Source organism: Balaenoptera musculus, chromosome X (assembly GCF_009873245.2).
Source record: "Balaenoptera musculus isolate JJ_BM4_2016_0621 chromosome X, mBalMus1.pri.v3, whole genome shotgun sequence".
Lineage (NCBI taxonomy): Eukaryota > Metazoa > Chordata > Mammalia > Artiodactyla > Balaenopteridae > Balaenoptera > Balaenoptera musculus.
In genome coordinates, this window is record NC_045806.1 from 53,940,961 (window position 1) to 53,965,065 (window position 24,105).

The 24,105-nt window shown below is 42.0% G+C and overlaps 1 protein-coding gene across 1 annotated transcript in view; it reads left to right on the forward strand.

Moving 5' to 3' along the window:
* Positions 1-13,649, forward strand: part of AR (androgen receptor) — a 174,570-nt gene extending 160,921 nt beyond the window's left edge. Inside the window, exons 5-8 of the mRNA XM_036840747.1 lie at positions 1,035-1,179; positions 5,136-5,266; positions 6,126-6,283; positions 6,934-13,649. Coding sequence (XP_036696642.1) covers positions 1,035-1,179; positions 5,136-5,266; positions 6,126-6,283; positions 6,934-7,089 — 590 coding nt within the window. The 3' untranslated portion in view covers positions 7,090-13,649. The remainder of the gene's footprint in view (positions 1-1,034; positions 1,180-5,135; positions 5,267-6,125; positions 6,284-6,933) is intronic.
* The last annotated feature ends 10,456 nt before the right edge of the window (positions 13,650-24,105 follow it).

Genomic DNA, 24,105 nt, shown 5'->3' on the forward strand with positions numbered 1-24,105 from the left:
GTTTATCAGATGGAAAGCCTGGGGAGGGAAGAATGCATTCTAGGGAAAGGCAACTGCCTGTGCAGAGATAGCAGAGATTTAGAGGCATGATGTGTGTGTGTGTGTGTGTGTGTGTGTGTGTGTATGTTCAGCAAACTGTGGGTTTTTTCAGAATAGCTAGAACCTAAATTATGAGAAGGCAAATGGTAAGAAATTAGGCTAAGAAAGCAGGTCATAAAGGGCCTGTTTGTGTATAATAATGGCAGTAAGCAGGAATGGCAGTAGAGTAGGAAACTAGCAGGGCCAGGTATTTGTTGAATAGAAAACAATAGAGAGGAAATGGGAGGCAGGAAAAGGGTCAGAGAAAAGAGATGGAACCTGAAGGTGGTGTGAAGAAGGCATGGCTGTCAGATGCATTCCACCATATGCTGATATGTAATAGTATCCCTTTCCCAGGGTTGTTAGAAGGTACAAACAAGATTATAGCTAGAAAAGAGCTTTGTAAAGTGAAAAGTGCTGTTCATGTGAGAGAAATGATTATTACACTGCATCTTTGGAAAGGCAGTGAGCCTTTCTGAAGATCAAGACTTTGGAATCAGACTGGCTTTGGAACTTGACCTGCCAATTACTAGCCTTATGATCTTGGACAAGTTCTTCAACCCTTCTGTGACTCACTTTTATTGATTCACAGAATGGGAACAATAATAGTATACACTTTATTGGATTCTTGTGAGGATTAAATGAATTAATATAAGTAACATGCTTAGAAAAGAGTTAATTCATTGTAAGCAGTCAGTGAGTGTTAGATTATTATTCTCTTCCAATGGACAGTGCACTTTTTGCCTCTGTTTCTTTTGAGCAGCTCAATGAAGTAGGGAGTGCAAAGAGTGTTATCCCCACCATATAGTTTGTTCTCCTCCTGCTCCCCAGCATTGATGGCCCCTAGGGCTCCTCAAGGGCAGCCCGAGTGCCAGAAATTCTCAGCCCAGCAGAGTCCCAGACTTCACTCAGCCCATCAGTGCTCAGTCTGACCACTGCCTCTGCCCTATCTCCAGGCTTCCGCAACTTGCACGTGGACGACCAGATGGCAGTCATTCAGTACTCCTGGATGGGGCTTATGGTGTTTGCCATGGGCTGGCGGTCCTTCACCAATGTCAACTCCAGGATGCTCTACTTTGCCCCTGACCTGGTTTTCAATGAGTAAGTGCTTATGTGTCCAGAACTCACATAGACACAGACCTCATTGGTGGTGATGATGGTAATGGAAGTAATGGTGAGAGTTGGTTCATTTGACCTTTAGGTGAGGCAGTAGAAGCCCAGCCAGCCTGCACAATCTGAGGTGGCTTTGCCTGGCTGAAAGGCCAATTGGTAGGAGGAAACAGGGGAAGGCCATCGCTTTTCCCAATCAAGACTGAATCCTGGCAATTTGGCAGTGCTTCTGACCTGCTTTTACCTTATCTCAGACCCTCATGTCAGGGTCCTTTTTCTTCACTCTGAACAACATAAGGAGTGAACAGAGAGACTCTAGTTGTAAGGGCTGAAGTTCCTTTGGTCCCTTATGCTACCATCAAAAGCTACTGCCAGTCACCATTTGTTGAGAAACTCCTTTGTGCCAGGACCATACTAGATATTTTCCTAATCCTTTCTCATTGAGCACTCATGAGAACTTGATTTCCCCTTTAAAAAAAAATTTAATGGATGGGGAAAATTAGGCTCAACAAAATAAAGTGACTTACCCAACAACGTCAAACAGCTAGTGCATGTTGGCAACAGAATTCAAAGTATGGCTGTGTAACTCTTAGCTCTTATACTGCCTCCTGATGGTAAGTGATGAGAAAGTGCAGCTCCACCATTTTCTGGCCATGTGACCTTGGCCCAGCCACTTCCCTTCTCTTAAAAACAGTTTTAATAAAAGCTTGCCCTGCCACCAGCTCTATTTACCTTTCATGAATTTGGCCAAGAGCTCAGGTTTTAAAATTGTACTTTTCTCAACTGAAACCTCTATTCTGTTATTTCCTACATCATTGTCTTTGGGTAAGACCCTTACCTTCCCTGATCCGCAGTTTCCTAATCTGTTAATAAAATAAAACTTTCTTAAATGGTTTTGTTATGACAACTAAAATAGGAGCTAATGGATGTGAAATGTCTGTCCCATAATGGGCAAGAAATAAAAAAGAAGTACCTTTCCGATACTCTCTTTTCCTAACAGTGATAATCTGTTCTGTGTCTGCTATTTGAGGTCCCTTGTGGCATTGTGAATGGAGCTGGCCAGAAAAATCTTCCCAAGAACTTTGAGCTAGTCTCACCACAGAGAATCCCTTTGGTCAGGAAGGAATTGACCTTCCCTCCCCTCTAGCCCTCTAATCCAGAAGAGCCTTAAAATAAAATCTACAGGCCAGTGGTTCCTTCCAGTACAGCAGTGCCATATGGGGGAAAATAAGCGTCCCCAGCTGCCCTCTTCCAACTCAGCCAGCCCTGGTAGCCAGAAGCTAAGAATAACCATTGAGCTTTTGGCACAATCTGCTTTGTGGTTTCCAGATCTCCAAAGAGTTACCTATGATGCCATCTTCTGGAGCAGGCCTTAAAAAGCCCTCTTCCTGTTCATCTCTCAACCCACCCTCTTGCTGCCCTCCAGTGATTAAATCGACTACTGGGCACCTGCACTACTCTCCCCATCCAGAGCCTGAAGACCTTTGAACCTTTGCAAGGTGATAATTGGCTATTTTCTAAATCTTCACTTCCTTTTCCACCTCTGTGTAAATATGTGGCACCCTACCTCAGCTATCTGGTCCACTTCCATGTACCTCATCAAAAGGTATCACAGAACTCCCCACAGAGTCAGGGTTCTATATCAAGCCCCAGGGCTCCTGAAACAGCAGACCCCCTTCCTCTTATAGGAACCTGCCATGTTAGAGCTCTTAAAGTCGCTAGAATCATCTAAACCGATGTTTCTCAACAGGGATGCTGTTGACATTTTCCGAGGAATAGTTTTTCATCATTTAGCACATTCCTGCATATTGGAATGTGTTTAACTACCCTGGTACCTGCCCACTAAATACCAAATAGGATCCTAGTCACTGTGACAGCCCAAACTGCCCCCACACATTTCTAGCACCCACTAAGGGGGCAGTACCTCTCCAGTTGAAAGCCACCAGTTGCTGCTAGCCTCCTCAAGGTACCAATGGGGAAACGGAGGCCCAAAGAAAAAGACAGGGATTCTGGGCCAACCCATTTGCTGATCTCTCTGACACCAAACCCTGTCATCAACCCCGCTTTCTTCTTTTCTCCTCCCCTCTTTGTGGAGAACACAGTTTGTGAGAGTAATGGACCTGAACCCTAGCTGTGTGACCTTGGGTAAATTACTGAACTTCTCTGAGGCTTATTCTCCTCATCTGTAGAATAGTGAATAGAATCATAATGGCACTTTCCAACATATCATTTTTTCAGCAATTGCTATGTGCCAGGCACTGTGCTCCATCATTTTTTTCCAATGTTTGTCTCCCCACTTCTCCACTCTCTTTTAATCCCACCTACTTCTGCTCACCTCCTGAATTCCATTCCTGCCCCTTGCTTTCTACCTTCCACACTGTGTCTATCCCTTTCTTTCCTCTAGCTGTTCCCTGTTCTATTTGCTTTTCTCCTCAGGTCTTATTCCTTTCCCCTTTGAATTCCTTCCCTTGCCTTTCTCCCCTCCTTTCTCCACCTTCTCTGTTTCTGGGGTCTGCAGCAGTATTACAGCAATCCTTCACGTCAGGATTACAATTTCAATGGTAAAAATGCTGTAGTGTTGTCATCAACAGAGGCTTGGAAGCACAGACAGACCAGAGCAAGGCCATGCCCTAAGGCTCAGCAAATCTTATTTAAAAATTCCTTAGGGCGAAAGAGCTTGGAGCAGCATTGTTTTGGTCAGTTGACTTGTGATACTATCTAAATGCTTCCTTTTTCCAGTTGGGTTCCAGCCTGCATTGAATATTTCTACACTATCTGCCCCTTCCTTTCCCTCTTTCTCCAGGCCAGCCAAGATCTCTCTGAGATAGGGTGCTGAGCTTCCACCCAGCCAGTACCAGGCCTGCTCAACCTGTGAACGAGGCTAGTGGTTTGGGGACCAAAATGTCAAACCACAGGCTTCAGACCCAATCTGGGAGGTCTTTTTCCTCACCACATAAGTGAGTGTCAAATTCCCTTTCCTTTCTCCATAAGATATAAAATCAATTTCTCTCTCCCCCTCTCCTCTTTCTCTCTCTCTCTCTCTCTCTCTCTCTCTCTCACACACACACACACACACACACACACACACAATTTCTGAAGTGCTGAAAACCAGGAAGGTTTGCTATCAGGAGGATGCTGTATCTTCTCTTACGGGCTTGCCATGGCCAGTCATGGAACAGAGAGGTTGCTCCCCCCGAGAATCTGTCCAAGCCTTGGCCACTTCCCTATATAATTTATAGGTGATAATGTGATGATCTGTTCACAAGTCACTGTAATAAAAGCAGCTCACACGTGTTTGTAACTCCCAAACTGTAGTAAGGAACAGCCAGTATATGAGGGAGTAGGCTCCGCTTCAGCAGGGGACATTTAGATTTGACATTCAGAAATATTTTCTGGCTGATTTGACAAGCATTGGAACTCATTTAAAGGAACAATGGGGAATCTCCTTTTCTGGGAGTTTTTAAAGAAATGATTAAATTTCTAATATGGGAAGTGTGGTCACTTGGGAATCCTGATGTCCTTATGTTAAGAGTTGATTTCTAAGGCCTGTCTCCTAGAAATCCTCCAAGTTTGAATGTCTGGGAGGCAGGTTCTGGCTCTGGCTGCAGCTGAGATATTAGGACTGTAGTCAGGGAGACCATGTGCCAGGCCCATTGTATTCATTTGGTTAGGCTTTCCTGTCCCTGTGTCAGGAAACAGGAGGGGCACGGGTACCTGGAAATTCCATGTGCTAACCCATATCCTGGACAGGGAAGATGAGTAGTTATCAGGATATCATGATTTTGGAAAAAAAAGAACAACTTTGTTCCTGTCACTGAAGCACCAGCAAGAGAAACAGCAAGCTCTTCTTGGAGAACTTGGAAAGGGGAGGGCAACCACAGACATTCTCTCTGGGTTTATTGTAAGCCTTTCCTTACTTCTCTTTTTTCTCTGTGTTTCCTTCCCAGGTACCGCATGCACAAGTCCCGGATGTACAGCCAGTGTGTCCGAATGAGGCACCTCTCTCAAGAATTTGGATGGCTCCAAATCACCCCCCAGGAATTTCTGTGCATGAAGGCACTGCTGCTCTTTAGCATTAGTAAGTGCCTGGAAGGGCAGGGAATGCCCCTAGGGGCATAGGGGATCAGAGGGGAGCTGCTTTTTTCATTAAAGGATTATTGGGAAGAAGCCAGCTCCTGAACATTTCCCTTCCTCTTTCACCCTCCCTCCTCCACTCTCCCTTAGCATCCTTTTTCCTAACAAGGATGAATTTCATGGCTAGAGACCAATTTCTTTGCTAGAATTCAACCTCCATTAGATCCCCACCTACCCCCAATCTCTCTCTGGTACAAGGCCTTTTTGTCTGGTTTTAGCAGGTCTCTGAATTTTTCCATAGCTTCTACCATAGAAACAGGCAAGGACCACCTTATATGTCTTGTAGGGCAGAAGGGATTGCCTCCTGGAAGGAATTTCCTCTTCTGCCAAAAAGAGAAGGTCTGTGTAAGCAACTCAGACAGGGCTTATTTGGCAGCCAAGGAATATTTCTTTAATGTCTCTTCTAAGCAGAGTGCTTAGCCTCTATGAGGGAGAAAGGAGACAAAATTTGATATTCAAGACCACGTGTTTTAATTTTCTAATTCAGAGCCAGACTGTGAACAGCGTAAAACCATAGGTCCTAAGAAATGTGTAGATGAGAAGTCTAGAGAATGGAAAAGCTCAGTAAATTGTATTTACTTGATACCCTACACACTGGGTCCAGCTAGCCTTTTCCCTAAGACCTTTCTGGCAGACTTCCTGAAGGTCCCAGGCATATAGGCCTCAAGTGACAGGAAACCAAGTAGACGGGTCTCTCCCTGTGGGGGTGGGGGTCAAGTTTGTGGTCAGAAAACTTGGTGCTTTATCTAATGCTCCTTCGTGGGCATGCTTCCCCTCCCTATTCTGTCTTCATCCCACATCAGTTCCAGTGGATGGGCTGAAAAATCAAAAATTCTTTGATGAACTTCGAATGAACTACATCAAGGAACTTGATCGTATCATTGCATGCAAGAGAAAAAATCCCACATCCTGCTCAAGGCGCTTCTACCAGCTCACCAAGCTCCTGGACTCTGTGCAGCCTGTAAGCAAACGATGGAGGGTGCTTTGTCAGGGAGAGCAGCCTGATAGAGCCAAGTGATAATATGCTCTTCTAAGGTCTGGCACCACCTGTTGGGAGGTGCTTCCATTCCTCTCTGGCTTTGAGTGTGGTCCAGGAAGAAAATTCAATGAAGAAGAAAGGAACACAGGTCACAGTGTCCCAGCTGGATGTTGTGAAAGAGGTGGAGGAGTTGAGAACAGAGCAGTTGGGACTCAGAGAAGGGGCTTAGAGTAGATAAGTTCTCTAGGCAGACAAAACAGACCTGGATGTTTTCCCCCTCTTCCTCGAGTCATGTGCGTTTGTGTGTGTGTATGAGAGAGTGAGTGTGTGTGTGTGTGTCTGTGCTGGGGAAAAGGAACACCCAGTCTTGAGTCAGAGAGCTTGCAATGGTGTAAGAGATCTCTTGGGAGCCTTCAATGACTCCCTGGAGACAATTTAGTGCACATGTGGGTGTACGCACGCGTGCACTCATGGGCGTGTGCACACACGCACGTGCGTGCACACACACACACAGGGAGGCCCAAGGACATGGAAGGAAAGAGGAGGAAATCAAAGAATGTGGGGATAGACCCTGACAAGAAGCCAACTCCTTGTCAACCCTGTTTTCTCCCTCTCTTATTGTCCCCCTGCAGATTGCACGAGAGCTGCATCAATTCACTTTTGACCTGCTAATCAAGTCCCACATGGTGAGCGTGGACTTTCCAGAAATGATGGCAGAGATCATCTCTGTGCAAGTGCCCAAGATCCTTTCCGGGAAAGTCAAGCCCATCTATTTTCACACACAGTGAAGCTTTGGAAGCCCTCATTTTCTCACCCCACCCCACTCCCTTTTTCAGAGATCTTCTGCCTGTTTTAACTCTGCACTACTTCTCTGCAGTGCCTTGGGGAATTTCCTCTATTGATGTACAATCTGTCATGAAGATGTTCTTGAGTTCTATTTGCTGGGCTTTTTTTTCTCTTTTCCTCCTTTCTTTTCTTTGCCTCCCTATCTGACCCTCCATGGCACTTTCAAACTCTGCTCCCTGCTGTGGCCCTTATCTGTGTTTTGAATGCTGTTGTATTTCTTTAAATCTGTGATGATCCTGTGGCACAGTGTCAAGTTGTGCTTGTTTATAGCACTGCACTGTATGCCAGCCATGCAAACGTTTACTCACCTAATGCCACGTGAAGTTTAGAGAGGTAAGAGTATCTGGGAAAACAAAAGACAAACAAACAAACAAAAACAAAAAAATTTGCTAGGGTTTTGCCTCTTAAAAAATATAAAAACAAACAGAAATCCCTGAAGAGACCAACAGTAACTAGAATAAAGTGAAAATTGCAAGCCCATGGGGAGTCACTGCTTTTTTTCCCCAAACCCTCTCTCCCTGGGAGACTTTACTTTCTGCCAATGGCTATTGCCATTAGAGGGCAGGGTGACCCCAGAGCTGAGGTGGACAGGAGGCAGATTTAAGAGAGGACAGAGAGGACAGATGGATCACCAGTACCTGCCCAGAGCCTTGGCCCCTGAGGGCTAGACTGCTCAACTGCAGCACAGTTCATGGTACTGAAAAGTGTACTTCTTGTTTGAAAACTTGTCTGTATGGCCTCCCCCCACCAGTCCCTTTCTCTCTCATCCTGTGCCTCCACCCTCAAATTGACTTTCAATAGCTTTTCTAAGAGGTTTGAACTGAATGTTCTCTTTAGCCAAAACTTGGCCACTTCCACTGAAGAATCAGACCAGCAAGAGGGAGAGGGAGATCTGACCTTTTGTAAGTCACCATTCCGATCCAGGTCTGCTTTCCCATTTGTGGTCCAGGGAAGAGCTTGGGGCTGGAGTCAGAGGAAAAGGAAGTGGTGGCTTGACTGTTTTCCTGCTTAGGACACTGAAGATTTGATCCCTCTTTGCCCCTACCTTTAAAAGACCTGAATGTTTTCTGCCTGACTCCATATAGCTGCAAGCCTCATCCACCCTCCCTTCAGTGTTTTGTGGGTCTGAACTTCACCAGGCTGCATTACAGCCACAGTGGTGAAGCTTGTCCACTTCCTTGGGCATGTTCACAGACTCTCTGCTAAGAACTCCCACCACTAAGAAGGCTAGCAAGCCAGCAGTCTTGATGTCTAGCTCTAGATGCCAGTAAGCTCAAAGACTTCTTAGCAAATGTCTCTCATCAACTATCAGATCTCTGGAGCCCTTAGACAAACTGGAAAGAAGGCATCAACGGGATTGGACAAGCTGAGCGTCTTGCTCTTGTCCCCCAGAGACGACACCTTCCCACAAAGTGGAGAAATGCCCACTTCTGCCTTCAGAGCAGCTAAAGGGGCTACCCAGATCAGGGTTGAAGAGAAAACTCAATTACTAAGGTGGGAAGAATGAAGGCACTAGAACCAGAAACTCTGTAAATGCTCTCCTTGCCACCCAGCATATCCACCTGCAGAAGTCATGGGAAGAAGAGAGAAGAAACCAAGAGAAGACTGACTACTAAAGTAAAAGTCTTCAGAAGTAAAGTCTAAAGCCAGATGGGCACCATCTGGTGAGTTTACTCATCATCCTCCTCTGCTGCTGATTCTGAGCTCTGACATTGGCCATACTCACTCAGACTCCCCACCTTTGTTGCTGCCTTTCAGCCAGAGGAAGCTGAAAGATTGAGACTACAGAACCATGGCCTTCGTTGGAAAGATCTGGTTGGTGTGGCTCCAATGGGCTGCCACCCATGAACTTGGTGTGTTCCTGGGATACTGTTTTCATATAGTCCTTTGGCACACCTCTGTTCTGTTGAGTTTGTCCCCCAGTCGCGAGTACAGGGGAATGTCCACCTACTTTCTCATCTTGGCCACTGCCTCCTCACTTAGCTCTTAAATTCATCTGCTAAACAAGAAATGGCCAGTCACCCAGCTGCGCATTTCAGTTGGTTCACTCTACTTGTCGTTGAGAAGATAGTTTCTGAGTGACATGATATGATCTACATGGGTTTCCTCCCCTGATTTCTGTTGATATTAATAGCCAAATGAACTTGCAAAACAGCTTCTTTAAATAACAAGGGAGAGGGGAACCTAAGATGGGTGTTATACCAATCCAAGACTGCTGGACAGAACTAAAGCTGGCAGGTTCTGTTTCTGGGGTAGGATAGAAAAATTCTGTTTTTCTTTGTTATGACACCAATTGGCTTATGTAGGGTCACAGGATCACTTTTAGCTGTTTTAAAGAGAAAAAATCCACTACTTTTTCATTTAAACTAGGTTACCTTTTAATAGTTCCTTTACCTCTGTTTTGAAATGATTCTCATCTTTTGTGGTACATGGATTCAATTATATCATTCTAATACCTCTCCTTGTAAATATTAGATGCTCTCTTTTCCATTTCTCTGGCTATCAAGTTTTTCATCTTTATGGATTTCCCAATTGTGACTCTTGTCGTTATGAATATATGTTTTTCATTTGTGAAAGCCAAAAATCAGTGAAACGGCAGTGTAATTAAAAACAGCAACAACTGGATTACTCCGAATTTCCAAATGGCAAGACTAGGGAAAAATGGCCTAAACAAGAATTTAGGTCTACTGTTTTTGCACTGGGGTTTCAGTGAGCAAAGGAGATTTTATCTTGGCTTTGTCTCCCACAGATGAAAGGGGGATTATTTTTTTCTTTTGGCCATTGTTGCTCCAGCCAGTGTAATTGACAGAAGTCTCATTTTGCATACACTCTGCTCTGCAAACAGAGTTGATGTAGTTGGTACACTGTGCTCACCCTTGAAGGATTGGCAACTCACACCCACTCAACTGGTGAGCTTAAAGATGAGGATCACTCACCAGACAAGCGACGGGCACTATCTCCAAAAAGGTTTGCAGTGCTCAATGGGGATAGAGAGTGAGGAAGAGAAAAAGAAGAAGCACCAGGGAGAAGGCCCCATCTGTGTTTGGCAGCAGACAGCGGCCAGGGTCACAAACTCTGTGGTCAAAGAAAAGAGTCGTGTGGCAGTTTCAGCTCTTGTTCATTGGGCAGCTTGCCCAGGCCTGGCCTCTGAGTTGAAACGGGGATTGGGTTCTTTGCTCCATAGCTTTTCTATGCCACAGACAGTATCTTTGTTCTTGGAGAGTTCATTATTTTTTTAATGAGAAAAGGTTTTTTTGAAGGATTCTGTCATATATCTTTGAAAAAGAAAATCAATAATACATATATTTTTATATATGTTCACTGGCACTAAAAAGGGGGGAAAAAAAGCTTCACTCTGTCCTTTGGGTAGTTGCTGAGGTGACTGTCCAGGTTGAGAAATAATGTGCTGATGCTAGAGTCCCTCTCTGTTCATACTCTACTTCTAAATACATATATGCATATATAGCAAGAAGTATTCTATTTGTACTTTAAGAGAAAATAGGTCCACCATTCACATGATACTGACACTACACAAGTGACCTAACTTTAAGCATCAAGTAGCTTCTAACTGTTTGTTTCATTAGGCACAGCACAGACATGGCCTTTTTTCCTCCCTTGATATTCGGCATGGCTCAAAAGCCCAAGCCACTCCCTCTGCCCCTTCCCAGTCTTGTGCTAGGGTTGCACTTCATGAGACTCTCTTCAGACAGCCCAGTAAGTATCCCTGCATGGTCCCTACATGGCCCTGGGAAAACAAGAGGTTGACTACTAATTATCTTATGCCAGTTGCCCAGGTGAGAGGGCACTGGGCCAAGGGGGTGGCCTTCATGCTCAACCACATGTAGGGGGTCATGGGAACCAGGAATGCTAAAACACAAGATCCAATCCCAAACTTAAGGTCAAAATAAGCCATTTAGCATGTGCAATTTCTTATAAAAGGAAGTTTCTACCCTTGCTGCCTTTTATAGGCAGGTCTGTTCTCAACACTAATCTCTTTGAAAATCTGTGAAAGCAGTTTAAAAAAACAAAGAGATGAGAGCATCGCATTACATAACCAAAGATTACACTGTATCTGCTAAAATACCAAAATTTTTAAGGACAGGGAGGGAGCAAGCATTAGTGCCTCTTTGGTAACCTATCCAAAGACAGACTAAAGGACTTTGCTGGTGACTGACTTATAAGAGTTTTGTGGGGTCCCCCCACAATATACACGTTTAGAAGAGTGGAAGATAATTTTGAAAAGAAAGGGATTATGGGTCCTTCAGTAAGTGATTTTTTATAAGCAGAACTAGCTTTCCTTTTCTGTTGTAGTTGCTGAGCAAATTCTTAAAGCTCCATCATTGCATGGTTAGAAGTGGAGCTGTCTTGGCCATTGTGTTTGCTAGTGCCAATCTTAGCTTATCTGAAGATGTGAAGCCCTTGCTGATAAGAGGAGCATTTAAAGGACTAGATTTTGCACTAGAAGGACAGCAGGCAGAAATCCTCATTTCTGCCCACTTTGAATGGCACAAAAAAGTTCTCTGTGGTTTAAGGCAGAAGGTTGAAATATATTGTAAATGAGTATTTGTATCCATGTTTCAAAATTGAATTATATATATAGATATAATGTGTTCTGATAGCTTTACCTTTCTCTGCACCTTTATATTTGGTTCCAGGTCATAATTGATACCATGTACTTGTGAGAGAGGCCACAGCTACGTTTTGGAAGCTCTCTCAGAATGGAAAAGACACCTGGGTTGATCAGATAACCAAGAGATCTCTGCTCCTATTGAGGCCTGACCCACAAGCCTTGCAAAGGAGCAGAGGGGGGAAAAGCGTAAGGTACATGATGTGTTGCACTTTACTAGCCCAAGACAGATGAATGTGTAAAGGGTGGTGAAGTCTCATTGGAACCGACTGAGATTTACCATAGGGAAGGCCCAGACTTGGGGCCAAAGGCCCACCCAAGCAATTAGCCAGTGACCCTCTAAAGGGACCTGTGCAGTTGGAAGAAGGAAGGGTATTTTTTGTTCTTCACCATCCCTGTGAGAAAAGGGCAGTTTCCTGCACTTGGGAACCTAGAGCAAGTGCTCCATTTCAAGCAATTCACTCACCTGCAACTGAGGTGCTCTTGCTACTGGGTGTCTATTCTGGTTTTGGATACGTTCTGTAAAGATTTTGACAATGAAAATGTGTTTTTCTTTGTTAAAAATTTATCAGTGTACTAGAAGTAGATTATCTGTAGGTACAGGTCCATCTCTGCCCACAGGTAGGGGTGTTTTTCTTCAATTAAGAGACTGACACTGGGGTCTGTTGCCCAGAGCCTCCCAACCCTTAACCATTTCTAGGTGAAGGCAGAAAAATCCACAATTAGTCACTCCTCTAAAGACACTTCAGCTGAGGTAGCAAACCATTTGGAATGTTCCCACTCCAAAAATAAGTGGTAAATATTGTAATTTAGCAGGCAGAGTCTTAAAGGGAAAGGCAGCATTTGACTCATCTTTGATTTCTCCCCATTAGATTTGGCCAGAAAATAGATAATATGCATGGATTTGTTTCCAACCCCAATTCAGTAGAGCGGGAGTGTTGATTCCTTTCCTTATCCCACTTGTCTCAGCTTTTTATAGAATTAAATGAGAAGCTATCATCTGTGTGGCCCTTGTGGCCTAAAACAGTTTGCACATGCACTACTTAAAAAGGCTGTCACATAGCTACAGATTCCATTGGCCACCAAAGACTGGAGCCCACACATATTCCCAAAGGAAAGGAAATTCTGGAATGCTGCTGCTTCTCTGGTGGTGCCCTCCTGGGCTGATGCTTCACATTTTGGAACTCTCTTCCCTGAACATTTAGATAGACCAGGCTTGCAGTCTCTCCCAACCTTAGCCCTTGGTGCTAAGTGTCCTGCAATGAAGTGCCTGTGGGGTTGTCCTATCCCATAAGCCACTCAGGTGCTGAGAGTAGCCACCATTGTGATGACCCAAACTAAAAAGAGAGTCCCTCCCACCACTCAGTGACACTTTTCTGCTTTCCCCTAGACTGGAACATTGATTAGGGAGTGCCTCAGACATGACATTCTTGCGCTGTCCTTGAGATTAATTTGGCAACAAGAGGGAGCAGACTATGTAACCAGACGTAAGAGTTAATTTTTATGTTGAGGGAAAAAAATTAAAAAGAAAAGAAGCATCATATAAAAGTTATTTTTTAAAGAAACATTAATTTTGCTTGAAACTTCTTTCAATGGGGCTTCAGTTCTCACAGTGGCACTTGGCCTCCACTGGGCAGCAGGACCAGCCCCAAGCGCTAGTGTTCTATTCACTTTTTGTAATCTTGGAATCTTTTGTTGTTCTAAATACAATTAAAAATGGCAGAAACTTGTTTGTTGGAATACATGTGTGACTCTGGGTTTGTCTCTGTCTCTGCTTTCAGAAATGTCATCCATTGTGTAAAATACTGCCTTGCTGGTCTGCCAGCTAAAACTTGGCCACAGCCCCTGTTGTGGCTGCAGGCTCAAGTTATTGTTAACAAAGAGACCCAAGAAAAGCTGCTAATGTCCTCTTATCACCGCTGTTAATTTGTTAAAACATAAAACAATCTAAAATTTCAGATGAATGTCATCCGAGTTCTTTTAATTAGCTCCTTTTATTGGCTGTCTTTATTGAAGTCGAATTGGTATCATGCCCAGTGGCTTTTTAATGCTACTTTGATTTCCATATATTTTAAAAAATCTTTGTACAGGGGTTATAAATTTGTCCTGTGTTGGCCTTAGCATACTTTGACCTGGTACCACCAAAATATCAAAAGGTCTGGGCTAGAAAGCACAGATGGACACTGGCCACCCATTACAACTTCTCATCAAAAAGCCTAGTTTGTCAACCAGGAGAAAGCTATACAAAATCCAGCTGTTCACCCTCATTCTCATCCTCATGGGAGCATAAAATGGGTGGGGGCTTCACTGCCCTGTTCTTGCCAAGCTTCTGGTAAAGAATGGGCATGTTCACACCCTCACTGGTTTTGAGGGCCTATATTGTCCTTGACCTTCAAGGTAAAATCCGAGCCAGCCTTCTTTAGGGTTTGCAAAAGTTCAAGCAAAGCCCACCCCTGTCTCCTCTCAGTGTGAATACTTAACAAGATCCCAAATTGAATTCTGGGCTTGAGATACAGGCCATCAATGAAGTGTGACAGATGTGTTAAGGAATAATGGGAAAGTTCTCTATGTCTCAGTGTCCTCACCTGTAATAGGGGTTGTCACAGTGCCTCTTTACTGGGCCAGATTGGGGATTCAGTAAAAATGTATATGACCCAACTGGTGGGGTTATTACTCTGGCTTTGATCCCTGCTAAAATGCCAGAACCCCTGAGAGTGATCCCACATTGAGCCATGTTTATCATTGACCACCTCAGAGTAGATGGATTTCTCAAACTTTTCCTGAGAGTAATGCTTGATGGAGAGAAGACGAAGAGATTCTTAGGATGTGTGTTTGTTTGTGTGTGTCTAAGTAAGGAGAGAGAGAATATGAATGTTTGTGGGTTGTGTGTGGAAGTCAGAGCCTGCCTCCAAAAGAACCCCTCTGACCACCATTGCTTAGCTTCTCTTCTCTTGGACCTACAGAGATTGACCTAACAGCCACCCTATTTGGTTTCATTGACCACTCAGCTCATGCCTAAAGTGACACAGTAGTGATCATCCACCATAGATTTTCCAAGGAGTAGAAAAACACAGAGGTCGGGGGGAAAAGGACATCTAGTGGATTAAAAAGAGCCTGGAGGCAGGAGTCTTATATGTGACTTAATCATGATCATATAATATATAGCTAGGATTCAGACCTGCTGATTCACTGTATGATACTGGACAACCCTCTCCAAGGGGAGACCTTAGTTTTCTCATCTATAAAATGAGTGTGTCTGAAGATGCGAAATAGAACTAGATGAGATGGAGAGCCCCTTTCAATGTGTACACCGTGGTTATTGCAAACTACAGCAACACTTTTAAAAATTGTAACATAAAAGGAAAAGGAAAGGGCCTTTTATTATCCCTAGAACACATAGTTTTGTAACTAGAATCCCCATGCTTGTACTCAATAAAAATTTACCAAACACCTGGGGCAGAGGGTCAAAACAAAAATTGAGTCCTGTGTAATAGATGCTGTCAACCCCTTGATAGATGGGGATACTGCTCAAAAGTAAAATAATTTACCATTTAGATGATCTCATAAATAGCAGAGATAAGTAGGAGTTAAGCCACAGTCCATGCTTTCAGTGAGTTTACAGTCTATTAAATGCCTTAGGCCAGGCCAGTCTGGGACTTCAACCTATCACATCTATTCCTCAGACCCTCCCACATCTATTCCTCAGACAAGATTGGTCTAACCCCTGATTTCTAATTGCTGCCTTTTAGAGCTAGAAGAGATCTTAGCATCTAGCCCAAATTTTGCATTCTTTACATGAGGAAGTCAGGGCATAAAACTTGTTGAATGCTATTGTGAATTAGGACCTGTGTCAAGGGACTAGCTCTAGCACACCCAGCTCACAGCCCGTTCATATGCTTGCAGGCAGAATGCCAGTGTGGCAGAGTACCTGAAAACCTCTTACATCCCCTTGCATACTGGTTCAGAGCCTTGGTGAGAGAGCCTGCACTTCTCATCTGTGGTTCCCATGTATACAGCCCAAGGATCTCTACTCCAACTGCAGTACCTACTTCACCTACCAGCCACTCACAGAGGTTTCCTTCATGCCATTGCAGGGGAGAGTGAAAGAAGAGAATTATTGGGGGAGCTGGAATAGTGACTGTAGAAGCAATGAGAAACATTTAAAAGACACACTGAAGTATGAAATCCTAGTTTTCTGAGTTAATAGGCAGATGCAGATGATTCCAATTCTCAGATTCTTCTGCCACCATTTTTTCAGGCCACAACTTCCCCCTCTTCCCTCAACTTTTTTCCCAAAGTACTTCAAGCGAAGAGAAGACTATTTGCAAAACTTTGATTGCCAATCAGCAAGACTGTGCCAAAAAAGCTGACTTAAGCCAGACTCTATGCAAACTGTCCCCCGAATCCCCATTGAAGCAATTCAAATCTAAGACCAGAAAATAGGCCAACCGAGTAGGAAGGTGCTGTGAGAGACACATCACTTACCACCTAGGCAGTGACACTTGTCTCCAAAGAAAACAAGTCCTTTTGATGCTTATACACAGTGCCAAGAGTAGATAATTTCAGGATTGGACTAAACTTGTGGGAGAATCCCACCACCTCAAGAGACTGCAGGGACTCTTCACGGGGGCACAGTATCCAATCATCCCCTCATTCATTTGTTCTTTCATTTATTCAACAATTATTTATTTGTGTAACCACTATGTACCCCACATAGGAACAAGACAGACATGGTCTCTGTCCTTATGGAGCTTCTAGTCTAGTAGGAAAAACAGACAGACACAGACAATTATAATGTAATGGGTGCTATGGTGAGGGAAGTGCAAAGTTCTGCTGGGGTGCAGAAGAAGGATGCCTAGCCTGGTCTAGTGGGAAGGTCAAGGAAGACTTCTTAAAGAATTCTAGGCTGTGACTGAAGTTCAGTGAAGATGGGGTTGAAGGTAGAGAAAGGGGCATTCTTTCTCAGGCAAGAGACAGCAACCTTGTAAGGGAAAAGACAAATTGTTTAGTTTAGCCTGAGTGAAAAGTTTGAAAAACGGTATGGGTGTGAGAGAAAAGAGTAAAGAAAGAAGCACAAGCAAAAGCCAGTGAGTGCCCATGTGTCACACTAAAGAGTTGAGCCTCTATTCCAAGGTTAAAGGGAGCTATAGAAATCGTTGCCACCATTTCAGTTCCCAGACACATGATCTCATCTGAACCTCATAACGTCCTGAAATCAGGCAGAACAGGGATCAAGCCCATTTTGCAGATAGGGAAATTGAGGCTCAGCACAGTGAAGTGATTGGCCCAAAGGCTGCTCCTGAATAATTAATGGCCCTAAGTCTGAACCAGAAGCCCTGAATCTCCTGATTTCCAGTTTTAGGCTCCTCATATTAGAACAATCTATCAAAAACCTGGACATGGTATAATTCTTGGAATGTGTTCAAGGGTCTCTGTCATGGCAGTATATACTGTTTACTATGCCACCTATACCTGCTATGGTCTTCCTGAGTGACACTTACTGGCATGATGTTCCTGGATGACAGACAGGGCATCCCAGAGAGGATCACCAGCAGCTTCATACCCCATGAGGGGTAGTGGAGGCTATGGGAAGCCAGCCAAATTGGTGCTCTATGGATGTGGGGCCTCATTCATTCATCAAAACAGGAAGTCAGAAAAAACGCTGGAGAAGAATATACAACATTCCACCTTCCTAGAGGTGATGATATCTGACTCAGGCCTTGAACAGTGAGATGAAATTCCACAGGAGGGAAAGGTAGCTGAGCAAGCAGGAAAGAGTATATGGCTACTGCTTTGGGACAAAGCAAATAGGAACTAGTAGGAAGTAATAGTTGGAGATGAATCTGGGCTAAGGTCCATTGAGAAAAGCCTGCGTGTGCCACAAAGAAATGAAATTTCTTCTGTAGGCCAGTCATTCTCAGTTGCGACAGGGGAAAGCTAATGGCCACATATGTGACATGCCCTCAAGGGAGCCTCCAGGGTTATATGCAATTCCTGACACACAACTGTCACTTAGGCCCTTTCTCTCCCACTTAAGAGAGAAAATATGAATACAAGTGAGACTGACAATATTGAAAGGAAAAACTTGAACCTCCTATAGTATAATATTAAGAAAATTATCCACCAATTTCAATGTTTAAGATATTGTCAACATATTATTTGCCACACCTAACAAGTAATTACAGAACACCAGTTGAGATAACTAAGGATTTTTGAACAAAGCTGTAACATAATTAGTTTGGGGAGTTGAAAGCTATATTAAAACATGTATAAGAAAGAATACAGTAGAGGGTAACACAGAGGTTGACTCAAAGTAATAATAGTAATAATAATAATAGTATTAAATGTATTGAGCACTTACTATGTGCCAAGATATGCTAAAGCAAAGCTCTTTATATTGTATCTTACATAATCCTTATATTAACCCTATGAGTTGAGCACAATTACTCCCATAATAGAAAGAAACTGAGGTCCTGACCCAAATTATTTCTGGCTCAGACCCAAGGTTACTTCTAAGTAATAAAGCCTGAACTCAAACTAAAGTACGTTTGTTGTCAAAGCCTACGATTTTGATCACTGCGGTATAGTTTCTTTTTTGAAAGGCTGGTTGATTTTCTCAGTCTTTTGCAAAGAGGCCCAAGGAACTCAAAACAGGCAGCATTACAAATAGGAATAAGGAAGGAATGATATCACAATGGAATTGTCTTTACAACTACTCATTCCAGGAGTGAAAGTGATGTCTGGTGTACATGAGCCCATGATTTCCTCAGAGCAGCCGTCTACTCCCCAAACTTCAGATGAGTACTTTTAGGAGGAAAAATTGTCTGTTCCAGCCCTACCATCCCTCAAGTGTCTTTCCAAGCCTCTTGCTTTCCCTTCCTGTCTCTGGCTAGAGGTGCCTGGGGTACAGCAGTTCACTGGGTGTCCAAAAAACCTATGAACATATTTGTCTATAAAGGCATGCAGGGGAAAGAGCATTGGATCAGAAATCAGAGTACCAGCTTCTGCCACTAACCATCAGGTGAAGTTTAGCAGGCTCTTTCCACTTTCTGGACCTCAGTCTCCCCAACTGTAGAGCAAAGGAGATAAGAACTAGGCTAGTTTCTTCTAGCTCTTATATGCCTTCTTAGATTCTGTGAAACTTTTGGCTAAAACCAGAATTTTGTCAATCTGGGAATTTCCAACTTTATCTCACTCCCATGCCTGTAATCTTATTCCTCTATTTTAGAATCTGTACCATAGAAAAGACTAATGATAGTTTTTGCTGTACTTGCAAATGTCCAGTCACCAGCATCCTTGACAACCTAGCCAGTATTTCATTGCTTGTTGTTCCACAACAGCCTACCCCATACAGCATGCCATCTTGCCTAAGACACCCGTCATTCTTGGAGAGAGTATATTTCTACTAATGCTTCTTGGGTCATTCTGTACCTGGACAATTTTGATATGGACCGAAGACCCTGCTAGATATATCTCTTATACAGAATAAACATGGGCAACTGTGACTGCCTGAGGAATCTCTGAAGTGGACGTGGTATGGACTTTATAAATGGTCTAGGTCAGGAACCAGAGTACAGGAAGTGCCATTAGATAAGCACTAGTGGACAAGAGACCAGACCAAAGACCTCCCTTTGGGAATAGAGCAACACATTCTATTAGCCTTCATTCATGTGGTGCCCTTCATTAGAAATGACCACCTCTAGTTCTGCCTAGGTAAATCCTTCCTACACATTAAGGCTCAGCTCAAAAGCCAACTCCAGTATGTTTTCCCTATTTCCTCAGCTGGAAATCAGCTTTCTCTCCTTTAAACTTTGAATCTCCTTCCCCTAAGCCCACACCACTGCTTTGGCTTGCACTTAGTTATAATAGCAATTTATTGTCTTTTAAATAGTGCTTTATACCATATAGCACTTTGATATCAACTATCTCATTGGAGACTCACATGAACCCTATAAGGAAAGCACAGCAGGAATTATTAATATCCCAGTTAAATATGTGACAGGAAGGAAGCATTGTTATTTTAGAAGTTGGCTAGAAACTTCTATTTTTAGCAGTGTGTTTTACTAGATAGCCTGAACGACCCTCCCAATGAAAACAATTAAAATATAATGTAAAATATAAAAATAATATTTTAAATTTCATTGCTGAATTAGTACGATAGTAAAAAAAAAATCCACAGCCAAAAAGGAAGTCAAAGTAGGAACTCTGAGGTAAATGAGTATCAAATCCAAATTTTGTCCTAGGGGTTTTACCAGACCTGGAAGACTGAATTTCTACATTGATGACTGCAAGAGGTGAAGGAATATGAGATAAAGACTAGAGTGAAGTCAATGTAAGAGTGAAGAAGAATTAAATCTGTTTCACAGAAGGAGATAGCAAGGAAACCTGCCTGGCTTCACCTTGGCACTGGGTGGAGGAGAAAAACAAACCTCTCATGAGAATTTATAACCATAAGTGGCCTTCATATAGTTTTTAGTCCTAATTCAAGATACTAATGAGGTCTGAAAAACTAAAAGATGACATCCCAGATTGGCAGTTCTCACAGGAGACTGGCAAAAGCAAATCCTCTGTAGAAGAATGTAACTTTCATCTAGGCCTCAAAAATTTCTATACATAAAGGTCCAAAGAAAATGAGCATCTCACAGTCAAAATTTACAAAACACACAAAGAAACAAGACACCCTGAGTAAAAGTCTTCAGAAATAACAAACAACATAATCAGACCCACAGACTATAGAATATAAAACCATCACATTTAGAATATAAAATTAACTTTACTTAAAGTGATTAAGTATATTTATAAAATGCTTGAAATAGATACAAGGAACAAGAGACTATAAAGAACAACCAAACATATTAGAAAAAGTATAAAATAGAATCTCTCGAACTAAAAAAGTAGAATAGTAGAATTAAATCTATATTGATTGATTAGAACACATAATATATGCAACTAAAGAAAAAATTAGGGAAATGAAAGATGGATGCAAACAAATTATCCATAATATAGAACAGAAATGAAATAAAATGGAAAACATGAAAGGTTAAGAGACAAGAAGGTAGTGCAGATAGATCTAATATATATCTAACTAGACTTCCAGAGCGTAGTCATGGAGTAGGAAAAAGGCAATATTCAAAGACATAATAACTGAGAATTTTTCAACATTGTTGAATGACATTCATCTTTAAGACCTACATTCCTGACAAATCCCAAGCTAGACAATTAAAAGAAATCCACACTAGACACATCACAGTGATTTTACAGAATGCTAAAGAAAAAGAATATTACAAAAGCAGTCAGTGAGGAGGGGAAAACTAGAACAAAACATTATTTACAAAGAAATAGCCACTACACTTAAGATTAACTTATCAATAATAATAATGGTAGCGGAACAGAGTGGAAAATGAACTTTGATATACTGAGAGAATTCTCTACCCAGCAGAACTATCTTTCAAGTTAAAATAAAGATATTTTTACCCAGATCCTCAGTAAAGGAAATTCTAAGTGATGTACTTCAGATATTTGGGAAAAGATCTTGGATGGAAGGTCTGAGATGCAAGAGGTAATAGTGAGCAAAGCTATTCATAAACATGTGAATAAATCTAAACATACATTAACTATATGCAAAAAATATAGTGATGTCTAATCTTGTGGGAAAATTACAAGATAGAATTAAAGAATCTGAAAACTGCTTATATTTTGAGAGGGGATTATTACAGTTATAAAACTGAAGTCCTTAATTTGCTGAGAAAGAAGATAAAGATACTCATTAACTTTATTTTTTATCCAGTTCTTTTATTTTTCCAGTTTTATTGAGATATATTGATAATTGACATACAGCACTGTGTAAGATTAAGGTGTACAGCATAATGACTTGACTTTCATATACTGTGAAGTGGTTATCACAGTAAGTTTAGTTAACATCCATCATCTCATATAGATACTAAAAAGATTTTTTTTTTCCTTTGTGGTGAGAACTCTTAAGGTCTACTCTCTTAACAATTTTCAAATATACCATACAACAATGTTACTATAGTCATCATGTTGTACATTACATCCCCAGTACTTATTTTATAACTGGAAGTTTGTACATTTTGAACACCTCCATCCAATTTCCCTGCCCCTCACTCCCTGCCTCTGGTAACCACAAATCTGATTTCTTTTTCTGTGAGTTTCTATGAGTTTTCTATGAGTTGTTTTTTTGTTTGTTTTATTGGGATTTTCTGTTGTTGCTTTGTTTTGTTTACATTCCACATATAAGTGAGATGTATTTGTCTTTCTCTGTCTGACTTATTTCCCTTAGTATAATGCCCTCAAGGTCCATTCCAGTTGTCGCAATAGGCAGGATTTTTTTACTTTTTGTAGCTGCATTATATTCCATTGTATATATATACTACAACTTCTTTATCCATTCATTTGTCGATAAACACTTACATTTCTCCATTTCTTAGCTATCATAAATAATGCTTCTATAAATCTAAGGGTGCAGATATCTCTTCAACATAGTGATTTTGGATATATCCCCACAAGTGGAATTACTGGATATTATGGTAGTTCTACCTTTAATTTTTTGAGGAACCTATACTGTTTCTAATGCTTTGTAGATGGGATTGTTTTCTGTATTTCCTTTTCAGATAATTTGTTGTTAATGTATAGAAACTTTGATTTTTATAAGTTAATTTTATATCCTGCAAATTTACTGAAGTTGCTTAAATATAATGGTTTTCTAGTGCAGTATTTAGGATTTTTCTATATATGAAATCATGTTATCTACAAATAGAGACAATTTTACTTCTTCATTTCCAATTCAGATGCCTCTTCTCTCTTTTGGTTGCCTGACAGCTCTGGCTAGAACTTCCAGTACTATGTTGAATAGGAGTGGTGAGAGTGGGTACGTTTGTCTTGTTCCTGATCTTAGAGGAAAACTTTTCAACCTTTCACCACTGAGTATGATCTTAGCTGTGGGCTTGTCATATATGATCTTTATTATGTTGAGGTATGTTTCTTGTACACCTAATTTGTTAAGAGTTTTTATCATGAATGGATATTGAACTTTACTCATTAACTTTAGACTTTATTAAATTAAATGTCTACATAATATTGTTAAAAATAATCAGAAAGTTTGAATGTCAAAGAATAGAAAATATATACTAGGCAAATACCAACCAAAGAAATCTTATTAATTTATATTATTGGCAGACAAAATAAACTATATGACAAAAGCATTACTACAAATAGATGCTTGTATTGATAAAAAGTCCAGTTTACCAGGAAGATAACATCATTTAAAATTTATATGCCTCTCATAAAAAAGCCTGAAAATGTATAAAGCAAAATGTGAAAATATATGAAAAAGTTAACAGTCTTGATATTATAGTGGGAGATTTTAGCATATTTCACTCAGGAACTGATAGATTAAGGAGACTAAAAAATGAAAAGGAGGACCAGTTCCCAGCAGGGTCCAGGACAGCACGGACCAGCTGCCCGGCGTGGATGTAAGCTGTGTGGCTGACAGGGTCTTGGTGCTCCGGCCGGGTGCTCAGGCTCTCTGAGGTGGGAGAGCCAAGTTCAGGACACTGGACCACCAGAGACCTCCCATCCCCACATAATATCAATCGGTGAGAGCTCTTCCAGAGATCTTCGTCTCAATGCTAAGACCCAGCTCCACTCAATGACCACCAAACTCCAGTGCTGGACACCCTATACCAGACAACTAGCAAGACAGCAACACAACCCCACCCATTAGCAGAGAGGCTACCTAAAATCATAATAAGGTCACAGACACCCCAATACACACCACCGGATGCAGTCCTGCCCACCAGAAAGACAAGATCCAGCTTCATCCACCAGAACACAGGCACCAGTTCCCTCCACCAGGAAGCCTACACAACCCACTGAACCAATATTAGCCACTGGGGGCAGACACCAAAAACAACGGGACCTACGAACCTGCAGCCTGCGGAAAGGAGACTCCAAACACAGTAAGCTAAGCAAAATGAGAAGACAGAGAAACACACAGCAGGTGAAGGAGCAAGGTAAAAACTCACCAGACCATACAAATGAAGAGGAAATAGGCAGTCTACAGGAAAAAGAATTCAGAGTAATGATAGTAAAGATGATCCAAAACCTTGGAAATAGAACAGAGAAAATACAAGAAACGTTTAACAAGCACCTAGAAGAACTAAAGAGCAAATAAAGAATGATGAACAACACAGTGAATGATAAGAAGGTGATACACTTATAAAAAGTCGCATAGTTAAGAAGCAACAGAGTCAGGACTTTGGCTTTCTGACTCCAAATCCAATGCCTGTGCAACTATGAGCACCTCTGGGAA